Below are 23,685 nucleotides of genomic sequence, written 5' to 3'. Positions count from 1 at the left end.
TTTTAATTGTAGATCCACAGACCCGTCAAACAGAGAAGAGGGCAAAAGCAGAGTGGAAATGAGTAGTGCTTGTGTTGGTGTGCGATGGGAGTGAGTGTCGGGTCATGACTATGTTGGGGGTTGATAGATAAAGGGATGCAAGATGTTGGTAAATCTGTGGGAGTGGGTATTAGCGGAGCCCTGAGAGTAAACAGATGCCAGCTGTCGGTCGTGCATCGTGCTTAATGCATGCTGAATGCCGAGGTAACGAGAGATATGGCTCTGCAGGGACTGTTGCTGATGCATTTCCGTGGGAGCTAGCACCTTTTGTGGATGCCGTTGTGAAATTGACAGGACCGCTAACGTACGGATTTAAAAACACTTGTAAACCCGACATAAGTCGGGGTGAATGGTTGGGTATGTTGCGGATAATTGACCCAACCTTGCTCATCCATGTGCTCGTCTGGGTCATGATCATGAGTTCGCAAAGAGACTTTCTTGGCAGAACGGAAGGTCCCAGCATGAGTTGGTTACTGGGAATTTGCGTCTCCATTGCGGTTTTCAGTTGAGGCGAGTGTCTCAATGGTGTTGGAACGTCTAGATGAATGAAATCCGCAGAATTAGATGGTGAACTAAATATGCATATCATTTCCTTTCACATACACCCGGCAGTTTTGATATCTCAAACTTTCGGCTGATGCAGACCATGATATTTGCTATTGAAGAAATAAATCGAAGCAAATCTCTACTTCCGAATATCACTTTGGGATATGTGATCTACGATGACTGCTCGATCTCCGCGATAGCGTCGAAAGCAGCGCTGGCTTTGGTGAATGGAGAGCAAGAATTAATTGAGCACCCTGAATGTAAAGGTTCCTCAAATGTGGCAGCAATTATTGGCTGTACTATATCCACGTCCTCCATTGCAGCCGCAAGGGTCGTTGGAACGTTTGGAATTCCAATGGTAACGCATCAAATATTTGGCTGCATTTTTAAAACGCATGTAGATTGATAGAATCCATAGATAGGAAACATTTGGCGCATTAGGACTGTCTCGACTGTCCGAAGACCATTCCACTCCATCCCCAGATCACTGCATAACCCTGAATAGTATGGGACAATTTTGCATGGCACCTCCACATAACCTGCACATCTTTGTATTGTGGAAAGAAACGGACACACACGTGGAAAACCCATTGAAACACGGAGAAAACGTGCAAAATCCAAATTGTTACCCAAGGATGGAATTGAAACTCGGGCCTGATGCTGTTTGGCAGCAGCGTGAAGCATTGAGCCACTGTGCCGCCCAAATTTTCATCATGGTAGCTTTTCTGTTTCTTCCAGTTTTTGTTGTATTGAAATTCTTCTATGTGTCATAATGCAATTTGTCCTCATGTTCCCACACTTTCTTCTGTCTTGGAAAACTTAACCAATGACGAGCGGCACGGTGGCACAGTGGCACAGTGGTTAGCACTGCTGCCTCACAGCGCTAGAGACCAGGGTTCAATTCCCGCCTTAGGCAACTGTCTGTGTGGAGTTTGCGCATTCTCCCCGTACCTGCGTGGGTTCCCTTCGGGTGTTCTGGTTTCCGGTTAAGTTAATTAACCATGCTAAATTGCCCGTAGTGTTAGGTGTAGGGAATGGGCCTGGGTGGGTTGCTCTTTGGAGGGTCGGTGTGGACTTGTTGGGCTGTAAGTAATCTAATCAATGATGTTAACACTGTGCCACCATCTCCCACATACCGCCCATTTGTTCACGAAGGTGCTGGCACAACGTGTAGGGACAATGCCGTCATAAAGAAAACGTGGTTTCAGAAGATGTTCAAGATTCCAGTAGAACATTCTACTGGTAAAGCTCTAGAGGGAGATAGCTCTCTTTTTGTCACGGCGCTGTTTCAGCATATCATTTGACAGTTTTTTAAACTGCGTGAATGGATTATATCATGTGATTATTTAAATACAAAGGTGTTTAGATTTAATATTGCACTTATATGCAATAATAAAATTCATTCACCCTCAAGACATTTTAAAAATGATTCCACAAACGATGAAGAAATGTTTTCACAGATTTTCGATTTTCTCCGCAGATTAGTTATTTCTCCACTTGTTCCTGTCTGAGCGATAAACAAGAATACCCGACTTTCTTCAGAACGATACCAAGCGACAAATATCAGTCCAAAATTCTTGCGGAGCTCGTGAAAACCTTTGGTTGGAATTGGATTGGGACTGTTAAGAGCAACACAGATTATGGGAATTTTGGTATGAGGACATTTATCGAGGAGGCCCAAAAACTTGGGGTTTGCATCGCGTATACTGAATCGTTTCACAGAACCGATCCCGCCAGGAAAATCAAGAACATCGTGCAGGTAATGAAAGAGGCGACCACAAAGGTGGTTGTTGGATTTTTGCAAGGTGGAGATATGCGAGTGTTAATTAAGGAGATTTGGCGCCAAAATGTAACAGGGATACAATGGATTGGAAGTGAAGGGTGGATTCGAGAAGATATATTCTCACACGAAGAAAGTGGAAGGTTTCTTGCTGGGACCATTGGTCTAACAACCAGTAGGACAGAAATATCCGGTCTCAGAGACTACCTTATAAAAGTCCATCCCTCTAGGTTTCCTGACAATACTTTTGTGAAAACGTTTTGGGAGACTCTATTCTCGTGCTCTTTAATGAAGGACGATGCGACAAAGAATGAAAGTTCTCCATTTCAAGTCCAGCCATGTACAGGGAATGAACATTTAGATGGGTTAGAAAATGCTTACCTTCCAGCGATAATGGACGGAAGTTCCTACCATGTGTACAAAGCCGTTTATGCTGTCGCTCATGCACTTGACGATATGTTGTCTTGTGAAGAAGGCAATGGCCCATTTATGAATAATGCTTGTGCTCACATTTCCAGCTTTGAACCCTGGCAGGTAGGAAAATATTTCGTTTTGTTCCAGAAAAATCCCTAGCTTTGGAGTCTGTACTGTTCTATTCCCACTTGTGGTTCCGTTTAACAAACAGTCCTGTTTGGAAAAATATATTTCCCTCAGAGAATGAGAGGAAAGCATTCCAAAAGTACGTATCGAAATACAAATTGAGCATAAGAAATATTGGGAATTCAGTCGCATAGAAATGTGGATTTCAAACCTAAATACATTATTGCAAGTACCTCCAAGGCCTTCAGCAGCATCTTAGACACAGTAAAGTGCTTACGAGGTTTAGTCATTGTGATGTAGAAAACAGAAAATATAAACTCTTGCCGAGGAGTAACGGTGAGTAACGGTATTAGTTTTTGTTGTGGGGTAGGTATTGATAATCTTTGTCTTTTCAGAGTCTGACTGAGCCTTATTGCTTGATTTAAAATATGTCACCCGGACAATTCAGCGCTCACTGGGAGGTACTCTGCACTGTCTGTCAAATCCCCGTAGTGGGACCAGACTCCATATATTCTCAAATAGAGTATTTACAGCTGACATTGACATTTTAATCTGAGACCGAATATCAGAAACTTGCAAAAATGGAAGATGATCTCTAAACTTTATTTGTTCTTCACCGGATGCTAACTTGTGATATCATTCATTTCTAAATTATCGGCATTCATTTGTAATAATTATTTTTAATACATGCATCCAAAAGATAATTAAACATTTACATGCCTTGCATTGTTCTCCTGTAGCTGCTGCACTATCTACACTCAATAAATTTCACTGCTCACACTGGGGAAATCGTGTATTTTGACGAAAAAGGTGATCCAGTCCCAACGTATGATTTAGTAAATTTACAAATGAATTTGGAAGATAGACTTGAAATTATAAAAATTGGATATTATGAAGGTTCAGCACCGGAGGGACAAGAAGTTGTTCTAAATGTGAGAGATATCGTGTGGAGCTCCATTGGAAAGCAGGTATTTCCCTTACGAATGTACTGAGTAACAATGGCGAAAAAAAGTGACATTTAGACATGAAAAAAAATTGAAAAGGAGCATAAATGTTTTTGTGAACCATTATGGTGGGTTTCACTGGTGAGGCCGTTATTTATTGTCCTTTCTTATAGCCCTGGTTTTACACACAACTGTATAGTTTTCTCGGGCACCTGTTCACATATTCACTTCTTCTCTAATCCCTTAAAACCTAAGATTTTGTTCCTCTTTCTCGTTGCGAGTATTTCTGTGCGATTCAACATTTGACAACCGACAATGATTCCATGGTTATTATGAGACTCTTACTTCCGGATTTTTCTTTAATCCAAAATCAACCACCTGCCGTGACAGGACTCGAACCAGGGTCCCTAGAACATTATCTGGGTCTCCAGATTAACAGCCCGGCGATAATACCACGAGGTCATCGTCTTCCCTCATAATTACCATCATAGGTTTGAAGAAAAACTGTACCTCTAATGACTGAAGAAAAGGTTTCACCTATACGTTAACCTTACGTATTCGAGCGTCCTCCTATTTCAATTTTTGCGAAAGCTGTTCCAAAATTTTAATGAATGCAATCTGTGTTCACAGCCACAAATACCTCACCTACAGGTTTCGAAGTTATTTTTCCTTGTTGGATGATTTCATGTTGATCTGTGTATTGGTAGAAATACATTAGTAGTCATTTTTCTCTCATTTTTCTCGTCGATTTCCAACAAACGTATCAAGAACACTTGTACTGTCAAATGCACAATTCATTATAATACTGTTGGTCAAAACTATGTTCCATATTTTCACTTGAATTTACTAACCTGACTGGACTAATAAAGATTTTAATAGGCAGAGCAAGACTATTGATATCTTGCCGAATGTTAATCATTCAAAGACAATCGTAAAATGATTCATATTTAATGACACAACTTCATATGTTTGTTCAACAAAATATTTATTAATTAAAGCAGGAGTTGTGTTTGTGGCATTGTTTTGAGATGGTCTGTGTAACTCATTGGAAAGAAAGGGATTTCTTCATAATTGCCTTTCAGAAGATATCGCTGACCCTTATTTTATAAACACCACCAATCACCTGGTAGTGGTCGTTTTCCTTTTGGCAGGAAGCTGGAAGACATCGTTTCAACTTGAATAGAATAACAGCAACAAACTGTCAAATCAAAGCTGCGCGTGTCTTGGAGTTTAATTGCGCGTATCTAGTTTCTTTTTTTGGCAAACATCAGTGCCTGGCATTTCCTGAACACATATAGTAATCATTCGGGATGCTTTCAAGCCTGGGTGATTTCCAGGTCTTCATCCATGTGGGTGAGACTTGTTCATTATTAGAGCAATAGCAAATTGAACCAAACGCTATTCAGTTTCAACAAATAACACCATATTAATGATTTTTTTCCCCTTTTACTTTCACCTACTTACCTTTTGTGGGAGATGGAGTATTTGCGGGGGACAGTGACAGAGCGCGCGGGGCAGATGTAGGGTGTAGGGCGGTGAGAGAGAGGGAGCCCAGCGCGATTGAAAGCGAGTCAGGGTGGGTAAACATCAGATAGCGAGACCAGCGAAGACAGCTATTCCATCCTTGCAAGAAAAGATTTCCCGGGCATCTGTGGCGGCGAGAGCAGGTAGCCCGATGTACCACGGCAGATGCGGCCGTGTCTAGCACGGGAAGACCGAGCCCAATGCAGAGGAGATCCAGTCCAACAAGGAGAGATCGAGCCCATTTGGTGAAAGCGAGCCAGCATTTTCTTTATTTATTTTTCTACTTTATACTAAGGACATTATTGTTGAACTTTTAGCTATATTGTTTATTTTTCTAGGTACCTAGGTACTTTTGGATCTAAGGTGGTACCTGGAATGGCAACAGTGTACACTGTTCACTGCAGTCCTTTATCCCTGTACTTGCTAATATTAATAATGCTAATATTATCTGATGATATTACACGTGATAAGAAATCTCGGTCCAATTCTTATCTTAAAATTCCTTGTTATGTTGTACTGTTGAGCGAGTCGTGTTTGACAGCACTAATGAAGTTATGATTTTGCTGACGATCGAGTGTGAGTGAGGGATGGCTTTTGGCCAGGTCAGCAGTGAAATTGTCACGCTTGACGGGCAGGGCTTACTTAGGTAAATTTCAAGAAATTTCGTACCTGCATTGGGCAGCTTGGAGTTTCTGTTGTATCCACTGCGCTGAGCCGTTTCTCCATATCTCAGATAGATCTCCTGGGCTGAAACTGTTTGAAAGCACTTGAGCGCAAATGTGATGTAATCCACTACCATTGATGTCGAGCAGGTTCAGGGACCAGCTATCTCTTTTGAACTGATATCTGACCACTACCATATACGACTGGATGTGGCAACGAGAAAATTAGTGACACCCAGTTTCCAGTGGCAGAAGATTGGTCACTTATAGAACTAAGGCGCTGGACGCAAAATATAATACCCAGACAATTGTCATGATCTGCAATGCATTATCTGATGGGCAGTAACGTGTCGATTAATCGATATTCAAAACACTATTGGTTTAATATTTGAAGTGAAAAACTGACCGAACAGTGGCAGAGTCAGGTTCCTGGCATTGCAATACACTTCTACCAATGACAAAATACGAACATCTCAATATGTTAAAAATCACACAACACCAGGTTATACTCCAACGTGTTTATTTTTAAGCACTAGCTGTCAGAGCGCCGCTCCTCCATTAGGTTGTGTGATATTTAACCTCGGCCACCCCAGTCCAACATCGGCACCTCCAAGTCATCTCAATATGCGTTATGCTCCGAATCGAATATGAGGATAACACATGTATCTTTACTTTGTCTTAGATTCCACGTGCCCTTTGCTCAGAACCTTGCCCAGCCGGCACAAGAAAGGTCAGCAGGAAAGGTCAGCCAATATGTTGTTTTGACTGCGCAGAGTGCGCCGATGGTGAGATTGGCAATACCACAGGTATGTACAAACATGGCGGCCACACTATGCGCCATGGACAAAATTATTTGCGTCTTAATTTTTTTTTCATTCTTGCAGATTCCACCGACTGCGTGAAGTGCCCTTTGGAATATTGGTCCAATCAACAAAAAGATTATTGTGTTCCCAAAAAGATTGAGTTTCTTTCCTTCCAAGAGGTTCTGGGTTGCGTCTTAGGGGGGTTTGCTTTAGTGGGAGTATGTCTTTCATTGTGTGCAACTACTGTATTCTTCCGGTATCGTGAAACTCCTCTTATTCGAGCCAACAATTCGGAGCTGAGCTTCCTCCTTCTCTTTGCCCTAACGCTTTGCTTCCTGTGCTCACTTACCTTCATTGGAAAACCGACCGGATGGTCCTGCATGTTGCGGCGAACTGCGTTTGCAATTGTATTTGTTCTCTGTATTTCCTGCATTTTGGGCAAAACGGTTCTTGTTGTGATCGCTTTTAAAGCAACTCTTCCCAACAATAACTTAATGAACTGGTTTGGACCCATGCAGCAACGGTTAGGCGTGTTCATTCTTACATTTCTTCAAGGCTTAATTTGCACGATCTGGCTCATTGTATCACCTCCCTCTCCAGTGAAAAACATGACGTATTATAGAGATATCATTATTTTGGAATGTGACGTGGGTTCTTTAAAAGCCTTTTATTTTGTGTCCAGCTATATTGGTCTTCTCTGCACTGTGTGCTTCCTGCTAGCTTTTCTTGCCCGGAAACTTCCAGATAATTTCAATGACGCGAAGTATATAACTTTCAGTATGCTGATCTTCTGTGCTGTTTGGATCACTTTTATTCCGGCTTATGTCAGCTCTCCTGGAAAGTACACGGTGGCTGTCGAAGTGTTTGCCATTTGGGCGTCAAGCTTTGGGTTGCTTGTCTGCATTTTTGCTCCAAAATGTTATATTATTTTACTGAAACCGGAGAATAACACAAAGAAAAACATGATGAGCAAAGGATCTTCATTCTAGTTCTAAGCTTTCTCGATTTCTGCCCATAAAACGTTCAGTCTGGTGATTGTTGTTCCAATATTAACATTTCTTGTTGAGTAAACAATTTGCATTTGCTTTTGTACATTTATGCTTTCTGTTAATAAATAGAACCATAACAATTTACTCCGATTTTGCTTCATCTTTCTTGTTATTCGTGAAGGCTGTTTTGTAACCGAGGTTTAAACTTATTGGCACCGACGGTTAGCCGCTTATGTTGGTCTGAATATGATTTCCATGCACAAGCTGCACTTTGATTAATTTGGCCCTTCGTTTCGTTCGCAATGCTTTTCATTCAACTCATTGGCTGGGGTAATTTTCATCTCAGTTTGTTCAATCACGATTTTCAGTTACACATACTCCGCATAGAACAGAGTCTATTACTGTCCAATCAACCAAAGAACTGCATGTGCTGGAGATCTGAAACAAAACCGCAAGTGCTGGAGAAACCTAGAAAGTATGGCAGCCTCCGTGGAGAAAACGCAGAGTTAACGTTCTTTATCAGGAATGCTAGAAGGTCGGAAAAAAACTGACGTTTATGCCGGAGCCAAATTGGGGGAGAAGTGTCCGTGGAGATCGACCTGGACAGACAGAGAATTGAAATGGGCCGGTTAATAATAAGACAAAGGATAGCAGACCAGGACAAAAGATAAGCTGAAGAAGTGATCAGAAAATTGAAGTGAGAAAATGGCAGGGCTGTGCTGAAAACAACAATAGTGGACCTAGAAGTAGGCGAGAGTTAAAAGTAACTCATGACATAATAGAATTCGGTATGGGAGTGGGCATAAAAAAGCTTGGAAGGATGGAATCAGGCTCTAAAGTTATTGAAGCTGATGTTGAGACCTAGAAACTGCAGGGTCTCCCGAGGGAAAATGCGATTTCAGCACTCTTGCTCATAATTTACTAAAATGAAGACATGTTCAGTAGGTAATAGGAAGGAAAATAGAAAATTGGCCTTAATTTCAAAGGGAGTGGTACATGTTGCGCCTGCAGTCATAGCGCTTCGAAGAATGTGAGGTGATCTTCTTGAAACATACAAAGTTCTTAGGGAACTTGACAGGGTAAATGCAAAAGGTTATAAACCCACGTTGGAGAATATAGGAGCAGAGGGTTTAATCTCAGCATAAGTGGTCGCCCACTTAAGACAGAGATGAGGAGTACAAAAGCTTGGTTGGACAGACTCAGGTTTTCCTTCGGACAGAAGAGATTGAGAACGGACGTGACTAAGACTTATCTAACTGTGCAGCACAAAGATAGTGTACCCTTGATAGAGGAATAAATGACCAAGGGCACAGCTTTGAGGTAAGAGGCAGAAGGTTCAGAAGAGGTGTGAGGACAAGTGCCCTTACTCAGATGGTCGTGGGAATCTGGAACTTCTTGTTTGCAAGTGTCAGAGGCAGAAACCCTCAGAACTAGTAATAAGCATTTAGATATGCACTTATAATGCCCCAACATATAAAGCTATTAGCCAAGTGGTGGATAATGGGATTAGAGGATAATTAGGCCCTTGTGGTTTTCGGGCATGGATACAATGTGCTGAAGGGCCATTTCATGTGCTGAAGATCTGTCTGGCTCTATGAATATCTTCACTTTGAGGATAGTGAATCTGTGGAATTATTTACCACATGGGCGTGGTAGGGCTTCATCTTTAAGTACGTCTGAGTATCTGATATAGATAGATTTTTAATTAACAAGGGGGTCAATTCAGGCAAGAAATTGGAGTCGAGGATTATCAGAGCCATAATCTACTTGAATGGCGGATTGTCTCGATGGGCTGAATAGCCTGTTTTGTTGTGGTTTTAGTGACAATCACGAGCAGGATTAATTTTTCTTACATTCCTGTTGTCTTATTGGAAAATTTTGATTCACTTGGACTTATTTAGTTCACTTCTTTTAATCTCACGTGAACTTTATCTGCAGAAATAAGGATCCATTATCCATGATTGACCATATCATTGAAGATGTCCCGCAGACAAGTTGATTGAGCAATCTCTCAGGGAAGGAATTAGTTTTATCAGTCCTAAGTGGTTCATTCGCTGTGTGGCGCTGTGGGACGTTATTTGGCTTCACGTTTATTCTTATCCCACTTAGTCAAATGAAGGTTCCTTGAAAGAAAATGATGGCTTTGTTTCTGATAATCCCGTTGCTAGCACTTGTGCCTACATAGGAATCAGATGGAATGGTCTGCAAGCAGTGAACAAAATATGACTTAATGAGTTTGTCTGAAGATAGTGATATTATTCTGGACGGCAAACTTTCAGCATATTTCGATGTGAATCATGATGTTTCATCATTTGCCATTGTGAAAGGTAGGCCAGTGCATTACAGATAAAGAAATCCTGATTTCACCACACATCTCGATCAATTTTCCGAATTCAGTGGCTAGTAATCAACTGTAGCATTTAAAGAGTTTTGCCTTTGTTCCTAACATGATTATGAATAATGATCATTCTCAGCTCTATAAATAATCCTACAATGTTGAATTTCAATTTGATATTGCATGCAACGTATGGACCAAATCAGTTCTCAAGAAAATTGATATCAGAGCCGAAATGTTGACACAGTTGCTCTCTCATCAAATAACTGCTAGACCTGCTGAGGTTCTCTGACGAATCCTGTACTGTGTTTAAGAGAAGAATGGTGACTTGGAGCGACATGGAATTATCCACGAACTTTTCTTTATTGTCTGCGTAGTTTAAAGATCGTGACGTACTCGGCAGAGAATTCTAAAAGAATTGCTAACATTATATGTAATGCATTAAAGTTATATCGAATATACATGAAGTGGGTATTAATTCAACATACGCTTTGTGCACCTGCTGTAATTTTATTAGAACCAGTTGAGCAATGTTTTGTGCGTATCTGAGAACAAAATCTGAATAATACTCATCAAGGTGTATTAAATTACCCAAAACCTCTTGTGCAATTACTCTGACGTCAATTTCTTGCATGGACTTTGTGATAGTCCAAAACATTGTGTTCTCATAATCATCGATGCTCTTTTCGTTGTTGATGACCAGATGGCTAAATCACTTAATTACATTGGGACTGCACACAAATACAAAGATGCCACCAAGTTATAAACTATTTTCCGTGGATAGTTATGCCCCCCTTCTCAATATATTACATTTTAAACCCGATTCTCTTTCGGTTTTTTACTTGTTAATTAGATGTGAACTTAACGATTGTGATGATAGAAAGAATAGTCCAACAAGTGAAGATTTGGGCCTGGATGTGAGGAATGAAGCAAAGAAGAGAAGTAACAGCCCTTTTGTCACAGTGATCATACACTTTATTTGAATGGCGAATGAGAATAGAGAATAACATAAGTATGGTGGAAGTCGGTTAAAAAAAGGGAGGGGCATTAATTTTTCGAGGTTGCGAATACAGATTGGGAAAGTAAACTGGGCAACAACATTCAGAATAGACGATGTAGAACAGCATGGGAATGGTAGGAAACGATGTGCAACTGAAAATAATAAGTCTCTGCATGATACACTGAACAAAATCCAGTTTGATTGCAGCCACTTATTTTAAATGAATCTTGGGAGCTATAAGCCAGATGTTTAGTTTTAAACAAAACACAAATACGTTATTAGAGGACAGGTGAGTGGTTCATGTAAGTAATGCAATGAGGAAATGAAAATGACAAACCAGCCAATCGAACATCAGCGACAGGAAATGTAACAGAAACCTGACAAAAATGCAGATTTAAAACATTTAGAAATGAAACAAAAAGCAATAAAATGCTCGTATTGATTTAAGAAAGGTAAAGTTTGCCTGTCCAATTATTTTGATTTTTTGAGAAGGAGGTATAGAAAGAGAATGAGTGCATTTTTTAATGAACTTTCAAAAGTCTTTCGACTTTTGCTAAGCAATAAAATGAGACAATGTGGAGTCACGGGAAATTGACAGAAAGGTTTGCCGATTATCTTCACTACAGAAAGCAATAAGTGAGAACAAAGACTTGTTATTCACAGAGGGAGAAGGAGGAAAGTAATTTTTCATTCATATTAATTCAGCTATCAAAGTTGTTTGCATGAATAATCTGGACTTTAACACCGAAACTGCACTTTCTAAAAACACTGAGGACAGAAACCTGAGAGTTATGAAAGCTGAGCAGACCAGACCAGATTGGAGGAGAGATTAACACATTTACAAAATCGGAAATTAGTGACAATGAAGTTCAACACAGTTCCATATGAAATAATACATTTTGCTACAAAGTATGGAGAGATCGTGTATCACTTTGAACCTACATGTATAGGTAAAGTAAATCTTTCATTACAATTAGACCAATCACTAAATACAAAATCACAAGTTAGCAAGTTATCATCAAAACAAGCCAAAATAACAAATTTTATTTCTAAAGTGGTAAAACTGAAATGTAGGGAGATTCTCATAAACTTGCATTGGGCATTGTTTGGACCGCGCTACGTGTGTCATATACAGTTATAGAGTCATAGAGATAAACATCATGGAAACTAGAAGCTGAAGGGTTCAGAAAAGATTTACAAGAATGTTGCCAGGGTTGGACGATTTGAGCTACAAGGAGAGGCTGAACAGACTGTGCTATACATCTCTATTATCCTATGATTCTATTTCAAGAACAGGGAACATATATTTAAATGATTTAGAAAATGCATAGCTTCCAGCGATTAAAAAAAGAGATGTTCTTACCATGTGTATAAAACGGTCTGTGCTGTCACTCTTAATGATATACCGTCCTCTGAAGAAAGCAGTGGATCTTTATAAATAATATTTGTGCCTACATTTCAAGCTTTGAGCCCTGGTAGGAAGGAACATATTTCAATTTGTTTCAATAGATTCCGTTGACTCTATCAAACTTTGAAGTATGTGCTGTTCTACTTCTACTTTTGGCCTTTTTCACTGTTCACTTTTAACAATCAATCTTATTAGGAAGAATCTAATATTTCCATCGGAGAATGAGAAGAAAAGTATGACAATAGGAAATGTATGGATCAATGCAAAAATTGAATGTACAGAACATCATAAATTCACTCACAACAGAAAGGTGTGTATCGAACCCCAAGGGACATGATTGTAAGGACATCCAAGGCCTGAAACCCTTCAGCAGCATGGTATGGACTGTGAAGTGATTACAAGGCGTTGTCACATTTGTGATGTAGGAAATAGAAAAGCTAAATTGTACCCAAGGACGTGCCATAAATAACAATGAATGCTCGGAGAATTGGTTTTAGTTTTTGATGAAGATATTAACAAAATTTGCTTTCTGGGTTTTTGCAGAGTCTTTGTTCTCAGTGGAATGTTTAATTTGAAAATGTCCTGCGCCAATTTAGCATTCGCTGGGAGCTCCTCTGCACCGTCAGTCAAATCTCTACAATGGGACTAGACTCCACATTTTTTCAATCAGAGCCATTCCAGCTAACATTAGCATCTTAATCTGAGATGGAAAAACAGAAACTTACAAAAATGGAAGATGGTTCTCCAAACTTTAATTGTTATTTTCCAAATGATACTTCCAAACGTTTCTAATGAACCAGCACTCATTTGTTAAAATGAATTTTATTGCATGTATCTAACTGACGGCTAAAGGGTTATATGCCCTGCATTATTCTCCTGTAGCTGCTGTAAAATCTTCACTCGGTAAATTTAACTGCTCAGATTGGGGAAATTGTGCATTTTGATGGAAATTGTGATCCTGGCCCATCATATGCTTTAGTAAATTTACAAAGGAATACGGGAGGTTCTCTCCAAATTGTAAACAATGAGTACTATGCAGCGCCAGATGGAGAAGAACTTGTCTTGAATATCAGAGATCCATTGCTCCATTGGAAAGCAGATGAATCCCTTACGAGTGGCATTGAGACATCATGGTAAAAAGAATTGGCATATAGACACGACAAAATTGAGAAGTGCATGTAATTTTATGAATTATTAAATTGTTGACGTCACTGGTAAGGTCGTTATTTATCCTCCTTTCATAAAGGCCTGATTTTAAAACTAAGTAGTTGTCGACAGCACTTGTTATCTTCTTCCCTTAACCACTTAACGATAACACTTTGCTGCTCCTTCTCACTTTGAACATTCTGTGCGTTTCAGCAACTGGGAATGCAATTTTCATTCTTTTTCTCTTATTTTGCGAAGCAACCGATATGAATTCTACCCATTAGGTTTTGAAATCTTTCTGCTTGTAATTCTTCCTGGAGTTGTGATATTTTTGTATGCATTATTTATATTCACTCAGAAATATGAAGAGTCTAGAGTTTGGTTCCGTTTTTTCTGTACGGATTTTACTGGACAATCTGAGTTTCCCTAGCACTTTCTGTATTTGTTTGTAGTAGCCAATCATCAACTTTGCTTTTAGATTATATTCTCTACAGTGTGGAAACAGACACTTCGGCCCAACAAGTCCACACCGACCCTCCGGAGAGTAACCCACCCAGACCCCTACATTTACCCCTGATTAAGGCACCTAACATTATGGCCAAATCACCTGGCCTGCACATCTTTGGATTGTGGGAGGAAACCGGAGCAAACCCACGCAGACAAGGGGAGAATGTGCAAACTCCACACAGACAGTTGCCCGAGGTGGGAATTGACCCCGGGTCCCTGGCGCTTTGAGGCAGCACTGCTAACCACTTGAGCCACCCCAAACGCGATCACAAGAGCCCACACACGACCCCGTGGATTGTCTGCACTCAAACCCACCTTTTTTTTAAAACTAAAACGCATACAGGAATTTTAACAGGCGGCACTATTACAATCGATCTGCAAAAATGGCAGCAGTAGGATACGAACCCACGCCTCCTTAAAGACTGGATCTTGAATCCAGCGCTTAAGATCGCTCGGCCACACTACCAGGCGCCTTTCAAAACGGTGAGCGGATGGAGGATTTTAAGATTATGAATGGCCATGATTGACGAGATAGAGAGAAAATACATGCTCTCTGTTATGGATCAGGCCAGGCCCCCTCAAAACATTTCAAAATTAGCCCAGACCTGAGTTGTTTTAAGCAGGTGCACAGTGGATATTCAGGAAAGGAACAGCTGGTCAAACAGCTTAGTTTTAAACAAAACAGAATTTATCTACATGATCACCAAATGAAACACAAACAAAAGGGAACAGAATACCGAATAACCTAACCTATCGGACCTCCATTGACTGTGAGAGTTTCACTAAGAGGTCTCAACCTGACATTCTTGAGATTTCTTCCGCCTATCTTGCAAAATGACATTCTACAAAATAGCGGTGCATTTTGCCGAATGCAACCTGTGCTCAAAGTGACCAATTCCTCAACTAGGACCCCTGAAGCAATCTTCAAATTGGATGTTCTTTCTTCGTTGACCACAGCGTCGATGTTCATGTGTATACTGGAAAGGAATAATTGGGCCATAATGCAATAATCTTGCAAGTGCTAACTTATCTCTGCGCTAGCAGAGATTTTAACAGGCAGAGCATCACTGCTGAAGTTTTGCCCAATGTTAGTCGCGTAAAAGCAATGATGAAAAATACATATTTATTCGCACATAACTTTTTTTGACAAAGTATCTGTTAACTAAAATAACAGTTGTCTCTGTAACGTTGTTTCATCTTGAGATGCTCCGTGTGATTCGTTAGCGAGTGAAGGATTTATTCCTAAATACTGCTGAGGAAACCTTGGTGAACTTTCTTCGGCAAACACCTCAATCATCTCGTGGCGATCCATTTCCAGTACGGTTGGCCGGAAGTCGAAGGACAATGTGATACAATCTGAAAGAAGTGATACAATAAAAAGTCAAGCCAAAGCTGTGCGTGACTTGAAATGCCATTCCATTCTTTTTCTTTCTTTTGATTGTCTGGAACTTGTGTGACGTGTATATTACACGCCAGTAATCCTTATAAGCCTTGAATATATCCAGGTGTTCATGCATGTGGGCTTGCCTTCTTCATTATCTGAGCAATGACAAATCGAACTGAACACTGTTCGGGTTTCAGTGAAATTGCGGTTTATTGATGAGCAAGTAGTGTTTCACGGCACTGTTGATGTTACCATTTTGCTAACTGTTGAGTCTGGGGGGCTGAGGATGATATTTGGTTGAATTGCAACTGGAATTGTCAGGTTTAACGGGCAGGACATACTCCAACATTTTTCCACACATCACACCTGCTCCGAAGAGTTTGACCGGACTTTTGTCTACTGCACATAGTTGTTTCTGGATATCATTTTGGATGGATTATGACTTGCTGAACGTTTTTTTTTATCTGTGATGGTTGGGATATAAGGACCAGAAAGGGTTGGTTTACTAGTTAGATTTCCTGGGTTGAAAATGATTGAAAACTCTTGCGCACATACATGCCGAATTCCACCATTACTGGGAATGGGGTAGGTTCGTGGATCCTTGACCTCCTTTGACGAGCATACTTGAGCATCATGATGCACGACTGGATGTGGCAAATCCAAAATGATGAATATCCTCTTCCAGTGTCAAAAATCGGTCAATCATAGGACTAAGGCCTCAGACGCAAAATAAAATACCCAGAGAATTGTCATAATCTGGAATGCACTACCGCAGAGGGTACTAGCCACGCATAGAACGATCAACTTTCAAAGGACTGTTGCTTCAATATTTGAAGAGAAAATCTTACAGGTTACAGTGGAGCATTCATTTTACCGACCTTATACTATACTTTTACCAAAGACCAAATTCCAGTATTTTCATGCGTGTTACGCTATGACTCAGTTATATGGATAACATAGGTGTCATTTCCTTTGTTGTAAATTCCACGTGCTCTTTGTTCAGAACCTTGTCCTGCCAGGGCATGAAAGTATCAGCAAGGAAGGTCAGCCACCATGTTATTCTGACTGCGCAGAGTGCGCTGCTGGTGACATTAGCACACCACATGTATGTACAAACACGTTGCCCAATACTATATTATCTCGGGACCAAAGTCATTTTCGTATTTAAAAAAAAAAGTTTTTCATTAATTCAGATTCCACCAATTGAGTGACCTGTCCTTTGGAATTCTGGTTCAATCACCGAAAATATTATTTTATTTTCCTTCAGACAAGTTCTAGGCTACGTCTTAATGGTACTTCCTGTATTTGGAGTGTGTCTTTACTGGGTGCAGCTTGTCTATTCTTCCGGTATCCGGAAACTCCGATCATTCGAGCGAACAATTCGGAGCTGAGTTCCTCCTCTTTGTGCTAATATTTTGCTTCTTGTGTTCACTTATCTTCATTTGAAAACCGACCGGATGGTCCTGCATGTTGCGGTGGACTGCATTTGGAATTGTGTTTGTTTTCTGTATTTCCTGTAGTTGAAGAAAACCGTTCTTGTTGTGGTCGCTTTTAAGGCAACTCTTCACAACAAAAACTTAATGAACTGGTTTGGGTCCATAGTTAGACGTGTTCGTCCTTACATTTCCTCAAGATTTAATTTGCACCATGTGGCATATTGTATCAATTCCCTATCCACTGAAAAACATTACGTATTATAGAGACAATTATTTTGTGGCTAGCTATATTGATCTTCTGTCCCATTGTATGCGTCCGGCTGCTTTCCTTGCCGGAAAATTCCAGATAATTTCAAAGACGCAAAGTATATCACTTTCGGTGTGCTGATCTTCTGTGCTGAAAATGTGTTGCTGGAAAAGCGCAGCAGGTTAGGCAGCATCCAAGGAGCAGGAGAATTGACGTTTCGGGCATGAGACCTTCTTCAGGAATGGAGTAAGAGAGCTTCTTCAAGGAAGATCGTCTGTGCTGTTTGGATCACTTTTATTCCGGCTCATGCCAGTTCTCCTGACCGGGGGCCATCGAAGTGCTTGCTATTTGGGCGTCAAGCTTTAGTTTGCTTGTCTGCATTTGTGCTCCCAAATGTTATCTTGTTCAAAGCGGAGAATAACACAAAGATAAGCTTGTGCCCACAAAATGTTCAGTCTGGAGATTGTCGTTCCAATATAAATATTTCTTGCTGATTAAACAATTGGCCATCATTTTCGATATATTTGTGGTTTTATTCTAATAAAAAAAGCAGATTCAGTATATATCAAGATTCTTCTTGTTTATGAAGACAACTTTGTAGCCGAAGTTTGCATGCATTGGCGCTGATACCTTACGTTTGTCTGGATATGAATCCCATGCAACAGCTGTATTGATATTGACGAAACAAAAATGAAGGAAGAACTGCAGAAACTGGAAACCAGAAACCAAAACAGAAATTGCAGTAAGACCTCAACAGGTCTAGCAGCATCTGTGGAGTGAAATCGTCGTTAATGATTGTGTCCAGTGACCCACCAGAACTGCACCGACTCAAAATATTAACTCTGATTTCTCTTCACGGATGATGCAATGCTGCTGATTGTTTCCAGTAATTTTTGTTAATTCAATGAAGTTCGCCTGTCAATCCTTTCCTCTTAGTTTTCCTTTAGCTCTTCGGGTGAGGTAATTTTCTTGTCATTCTGCTTGTTTGCCACTTTGTGCTGCATATTCTCCGCTTAGAACATACATATTGTTCTATGATAAAACAAAGAACTGTGGATGCTGTAGGTCTGAAACACAGATGGAAAGTGCTGAAGAACCTCAGCAAGTCTCGTTGCCTCTGTTGGAAGAAAGCTGAGTGAACATTTCAAGTCTGATGACTCTTCATCAGAACTACTAGTCGCTTGGAAAAACTGATATTTATGCTGAAACCAACGTTGCTGAGAGGTGAGCGTATAGATGGAAATGGAGCCAAAACAGAGGGAGAGATTAGAAAATGATCGATAAACCAAGAATAACGGATAGTAGGCCAGTACAGAAGAAAAGTTGAATAGCATATAAGAACAGCTCAGAGTGAGAAAATGGGTGAAGTGTGCTGAACGCACCTGTTTTATAACTGGCTTATAAGTAATTGAGAATGTGTGGCTGCAATAATATCAACCTATCTCATAACAGGACGCAGTGAGGTGTGAGTACTAAACATGGAAGGACGAAATCAGGCTCTAAAGATATTGGACTCAATATTGAGTTCTTGAGGCTAAATGGTCCTCAAGCAGAAAATGTGATGCTGCTTTCTGAGCCTGTGTTGACACTCACTTGTACACTGCAGCAACACTGTAATAGAAATGTTATCATGGGAACACTTTGGTGTATTGAAGTGGCAGTTCCATTCTCTGTCGCTTGTGTTCTGATGATGCCACATTCCACAGGAGTAGGGGTATGTGGTTGATCAGAAATGTGCACCACGGTGGTCAACAGGGTCTTGAGCCATGTTTGATCCATATTCCACACTTAACCCCCACCCCTTCCCTTCCCATCCGCAACAAGGATTGGATCTCTCTCGCCCTGACTTGCCACCACACCGGCCTCTTTAACGAAAGGATTGTAAACTGCCATTTCCATCACCTCCAAGTGAATACCACGACAAGTCTCCTCTGTCAGCATTCTACAGGATCCATTCCTTCTGGAACTCTCTGGCATACTGTTCCTGCACTGCCACCGTCTCCTCACACCCACATGGCACATTCGCATTCGATTGCAGAAGATGCAATACTTCCCCATTTACCTCCTCCTTCCTCAGCATCCAAGGCCTGAGACAAATGTGCCAGATGAAGCAGTGTTTCGCCTGCACTTTATTCTAACCACTGTGTTAGTAATCTATTGACTTCGCTGTTTACCATGCCGTCTTCACACCAACGAAAGGTCAAAATACAGCCTGGATATCTGATCTGCAAAACACCGACAAATAGAACCCTGCACTTTCAGTTACCTGTCACTTCAACACAGCATGTAACTAAACCAATATACTGCCACGTTTCAGTGCACTCGAGTGCAAGTTTAAAGAACAAATATTTTCTGCTTGCAGGATTCCTTACTGCAGCTAGGACTCAACATCAACTTGAAGAACTTTAGAGCCTGATTTGATTTTTCCATTTTATTTTCATCCAAGGTCTGGTCATGTTATGACATGGGTTGCATTTTGCAGAGTCACCCATTTGCACATACTCACAGGCCCATTGTCACAGTGTATATGGTGCACTACTAATCTACTTTGTTACTGTTAGCTCTTATGATCTCTTACACAGCTTTTCTACTGTCTGGCCTGCTACTCATTATCACCTTGCCTACCCACCTCTATGGCTTTGTCTCTGGGTTCCGTCTACACCATCTGTCCAAACAGTTCTTTCTCAACCCCACCACCCTATCCCTCACATTGGCTTCAGCATAGATACTAGTTTTTCTAACTTGCTAATAGTTCTGATGAAAAAAATCACCAGACTCTAAACTTTAAGCTCTACTTTCTTCGCACAGATGCTGCTAGCCCCGCCGAGCTTTTCCACTAATTTCTACTTTTGTTCTGTTATTTTACAGTTGCATGCCTTATTTGTTGCCATGTAAATTGTAAGAGATTTTCATATCTTGCTGCTCTCAAAAAAAAAGCAGAGGCAGTAATTTTAATAAAGATAACAACTTTGAGAAATAATTATTCCTTTACTTCCATTTTTAAGGTGTTGAGGAGCTTATTCCTGTAGATGTTTGAGTAATTTTAATATTTCTTGCTGATGAAGCAATTTGCCAACATTTTTAATGCATTTGTGTTTTTTCTAATGAATAAAGCAAATTAATTCGATTTTCTATCAGGTTTCTTGTTATTTGTGAAACCTGCTTTGTAGCCTAAGGCCAAATGCATAGCACCAATGTTTTCTGTTTGTCTGGATATGAATTGTATGTATAAGCTGCACTTTTATTATGTTGGCCTGTCTATCCATTAGCATTGGTTTTCCTTTCGTTTTGGGGAAGGCATAGTTTTCTTCTCAGTCTGCTCAAGTATGATTTGACTTGGAAGAGTTGGAGTTGTACAGGAGTGGACAAAATTAAAAACACAACACTAGGTTATAGTCCAATAGGTTTAGTTGGAGACACTAGCTTTCGAAGCACTGCTCCTTCTTCAGGTGGTTGTGAAGCAGGACCGTAAGACACACAATTTATAGCAAAAGATGACAGTGCCAGAATGGGTTTTAGAATGGGTTTGTTCAATTCGGTCCTTTAAAATGCAAGGCCGAAAATTTCCTTTAAATCACCCATTCTAAAAGATAAAAGACTTAATCTCGGTTTATCGTTTCCGCTGCCTGACACAGTAACCTTTAGCTATGAATTCCGTCCTCTGGTCCTGCTTCGCAACCTCCTGATAAAGAAGCAATGAAAGCTAGTGCCTCCAAATAAACCTGTTGGACTATGACTTGGTGATGTGTGATTGTGAACGTCATCTATGATTTGCATGGGCATACTCTCCATACGGAATGAAGTACATTATTACCCAATGAAACAAAGCGGGTACTGGAGATCTGAAAAATAAATAGAAAATTCTGAAGAAACTCAGCAAGTCTAGCAGCATCTGTGGGAAGAAAACAGAGTAACATTTTGTGTTCGATGACTGTTCATCACAGCTGTTAGTAATTAAGAAAATCTAATATTTATGCCAAAGCCGAAGTAGGGAAGAGGTAAGTGGTTAGGTGGAGACAGACCCCAGATGGAGAGAATTATTGAGCAGGCCAGGAAGGAAAAGCGAAATAAGAGATAAAAACAGCTAGGAGTGAGAAACTGGGTGATCTGTTCTGATTACGATCCATGCAATATGACAAATGGCCTAAAAGTAGGTGAGTTTGTTTGACTGCGCTAAAAACAACCCATATTATAACAGGACACAGGGTGGGGTGAGTACAAAACATGGTAAGATGGAATCAAGTTCTAATGGTATTGAACTTGATATTTAGTCTGAGAGGCCGCAGAGTCCCCAAGCGGAACATGAGAGTTATGAGTTCTTGTTCATAAGATTTTTTTTTCAATTACAGTTTCAGGAGATAATAGGAAGTCAAATAAAAGTTTGATTTTATTTCAAGCAAATGCAATATGTTAAGCATGTACTCATATAGCTTTGAAGAATTATTTATTTGATTGATTTATTATCATCTGTATGTTTTTGCAAAATACAATGAAAGTTTTGTATAGTGTCGTTGTTCGCCAGCACCAACTTAAAACACTGAAAGCAACAAAGAAAATGAAGACAGAAGAATGAATAAACAAAGAAAATGTGTTCACTTTACATCGTTATTATTAAGTACTCTGCCATAGGCCAGAGACATGGTGGCTGGGCAAGAGTCACTTTGCAATGATGCTTCTGCTGGATGAAAGTCTCTTCAGCAACTCTTCAGCAACATCTTGCCTCCACCAACGCACTTGACACTCTATGTGCTTGCTTGACCTCCAGGTGGCATTAATGCTGCCGGGTACCGTCCCAGCCCAAAGTTGACTCTGCCACCACCACAACTCCGCTTCAATGATAACTCAAGGATGCAGCCACTGCCGCTGTCACAGTGTCTTGTACTGGGCCCAAACTCATGTCTGCCACTGTCTTCATGAATCTGTGCTGGATACAGATCTGCTGGGATCCCAAACTCGCCCTCTCTGCACTCGAACTGCCTTATTGATGAAGGAGCCACTAGGAACACAAATTTACTCTGACCGCCACCACCACTAGTTCACATTGGGCCTGCTCGTGTCCAGGCTGAACCCTCTCGCTGACCAATACGAATCAGCATTGAGCTCACTTGTCAACCACCATGAGTCCATGCTGTGCCTTCTTGCCACCATCGATGCCATCACCACAACTGAGCTTTTCTACAAGAGCTAATTTAAAACATGCAAAATTCTTAAGGAACTTGAGATGATAAATCTGGAAAGGCTACTTCCCTTTGTGCAAAACACGGGAGCAGGGGTGAATCTGAAGACGAGTGTTCAGCCCACATAAGACAGAGAAATGGAGTACGACAGCAGAAGACTGATTGAATAGGCTAGGAATCTTTTCCATAGAACAGAGGGAATTGATAACGGTTATGACTGTGACATATAAATGTATGAGGGGATTAGATAAGATAGACAGGGGAAAATTAACTTTTCCTTGGTGGAGGAATAAATGACCAAGGGCATAGATATATGTTAAGGGGAAAGGTTCAGAGGAGATGTGAAAAAAAATTCTTTACTCAAACGGTTGTGGGAATTTGGAACTCACTGCTTGTCAGGGTGGTGGAGGCCGAAACACTCAGAATATTTAAAACATGTTTAGATGTACATTTACAATGCCAAGACTACGAGGCAAATGTTGGTTCATGGAATTAGGTCGGTTAAGTGCTTATTTTCGACCAACCCTGATATAATGGGCTGAAGGACTATATTCTGTTCTGTCGGGCTCTCTGGCCCTGTGAGCCTCTTCACTGAGAGGGTAGCGAATCCATGGAAATTCTCGCCACAGAGGGGTGTACATGTTGATAGTGAAGTATGTTCGAATGTATGAGATTGACAGATAATAATTTAATCAGGGAATCAAGAGTTTTGAGGAAAAAGAAGGTAGTTGTAGTGAGGATGATCAAGTAATCAAGAACAGACTGGATGGGCTGAATGTCTTACTTTCGTTATAATCTTTGTGATGACAATTAGTACTATTAAGACTTCTTATATTTTAAAGTTCGCTTGTTTTCATTTCACATAAATTCCAACTGCAGAAATAGTGATCAACTAGTCATGGTCGGCAGCGTCAATAAAAGTGTCCCGCAGACAAGTTGAATGTACAGTGTCTCAGAGATTTAGCCCTTTTCAGGTCTAAGATGATTCATTTGATCTGTGGCACCATGGGATGCCCTCCGGCAATAACAGACGCTATATAATTCCACCTTCTTTCGTATTCCGTTTAATCTAGTGACAGGTTCCTTGCTAGAAAGCGATGGTTTTGTCTCTGATATTCCTATTGCTAGCTGAAAATGTGTTGCTGGAAAAGCGCAGCAGGTCAGGCAGCATCCAGGGAACAGGAGAATCGACGTTTCGGGCATAAGCCCTTCTTCAGG

At 40.6% G+C, this 23,685-nt stretch overlaps 1 protein-coding gene and 1 long non-coding RNA gene across 2 annotated transcripts; both read left to right on the top strand.

Annotated features, from left to right (window-relative positions):
* The first annotated feature begins 661 nt into the window (after window positions 1–661).
* LOC122555648 (extracellular calcium-sensing receptor-like) lies at window positions 662–7,827 on the top strand. The gene is made up of 5 exons (XM_043701645.1): window positions 662–943; window positions 2,066–2,899; window positions 3,646–3,873; window positions 6,718–6,841; window positions 6,920–7,827. The coding sequence occupies exons 1-5, from the start codon at window positions 677–679 to the stop codon at window positions 7,825–7,827; spliced, it is 2,361 nt and encodes a 786-aa protein (XP_043557580.1). The 5' UTR covers window positions 662–676.
* A 4,172-nt stretch (window positions 7,828–11,999) lies between these two features.
* LOC122556343 lies at window positions 12,000–13,750 on the top strand. The gene is made up of 3 exons (XR_006313508.1): window positions 12,000–12,112; window positions 12,766–12,947; window positions 13,114–13,750. It is a non-coding gene; the product is annotated as an uncharacterized LOC122556343 (long non-coding RNA).
* Window positions 13,751–23,685: the final 9,935 nt, after the last annotated feature.

The sequence above is a fragment of the Chiloscyllium plagiosum genome, chromosome 13 (assembly GCF_004010195.1).
Source record: "Chiloscyllium plagiosum isolate BGI_BamShark_2017 chromosome 13, ASM401019v2, whole genome shotgun sequence".
In the NCBI taxonomy this organism is placed as follows: domain Eukaryota; kingdom Metazoa; phylum Chordata; class Chondrichthyes; order Orectolobiformes; family Hemiscylliidae; genus Chiloscyllium; species Chiloscyllium plagiosum.
The sequence above is the reverse complement of the archived record's forward strand: the minus strand, read 5'-3'. Positions and strand labels throughout refer to the sequence as shown.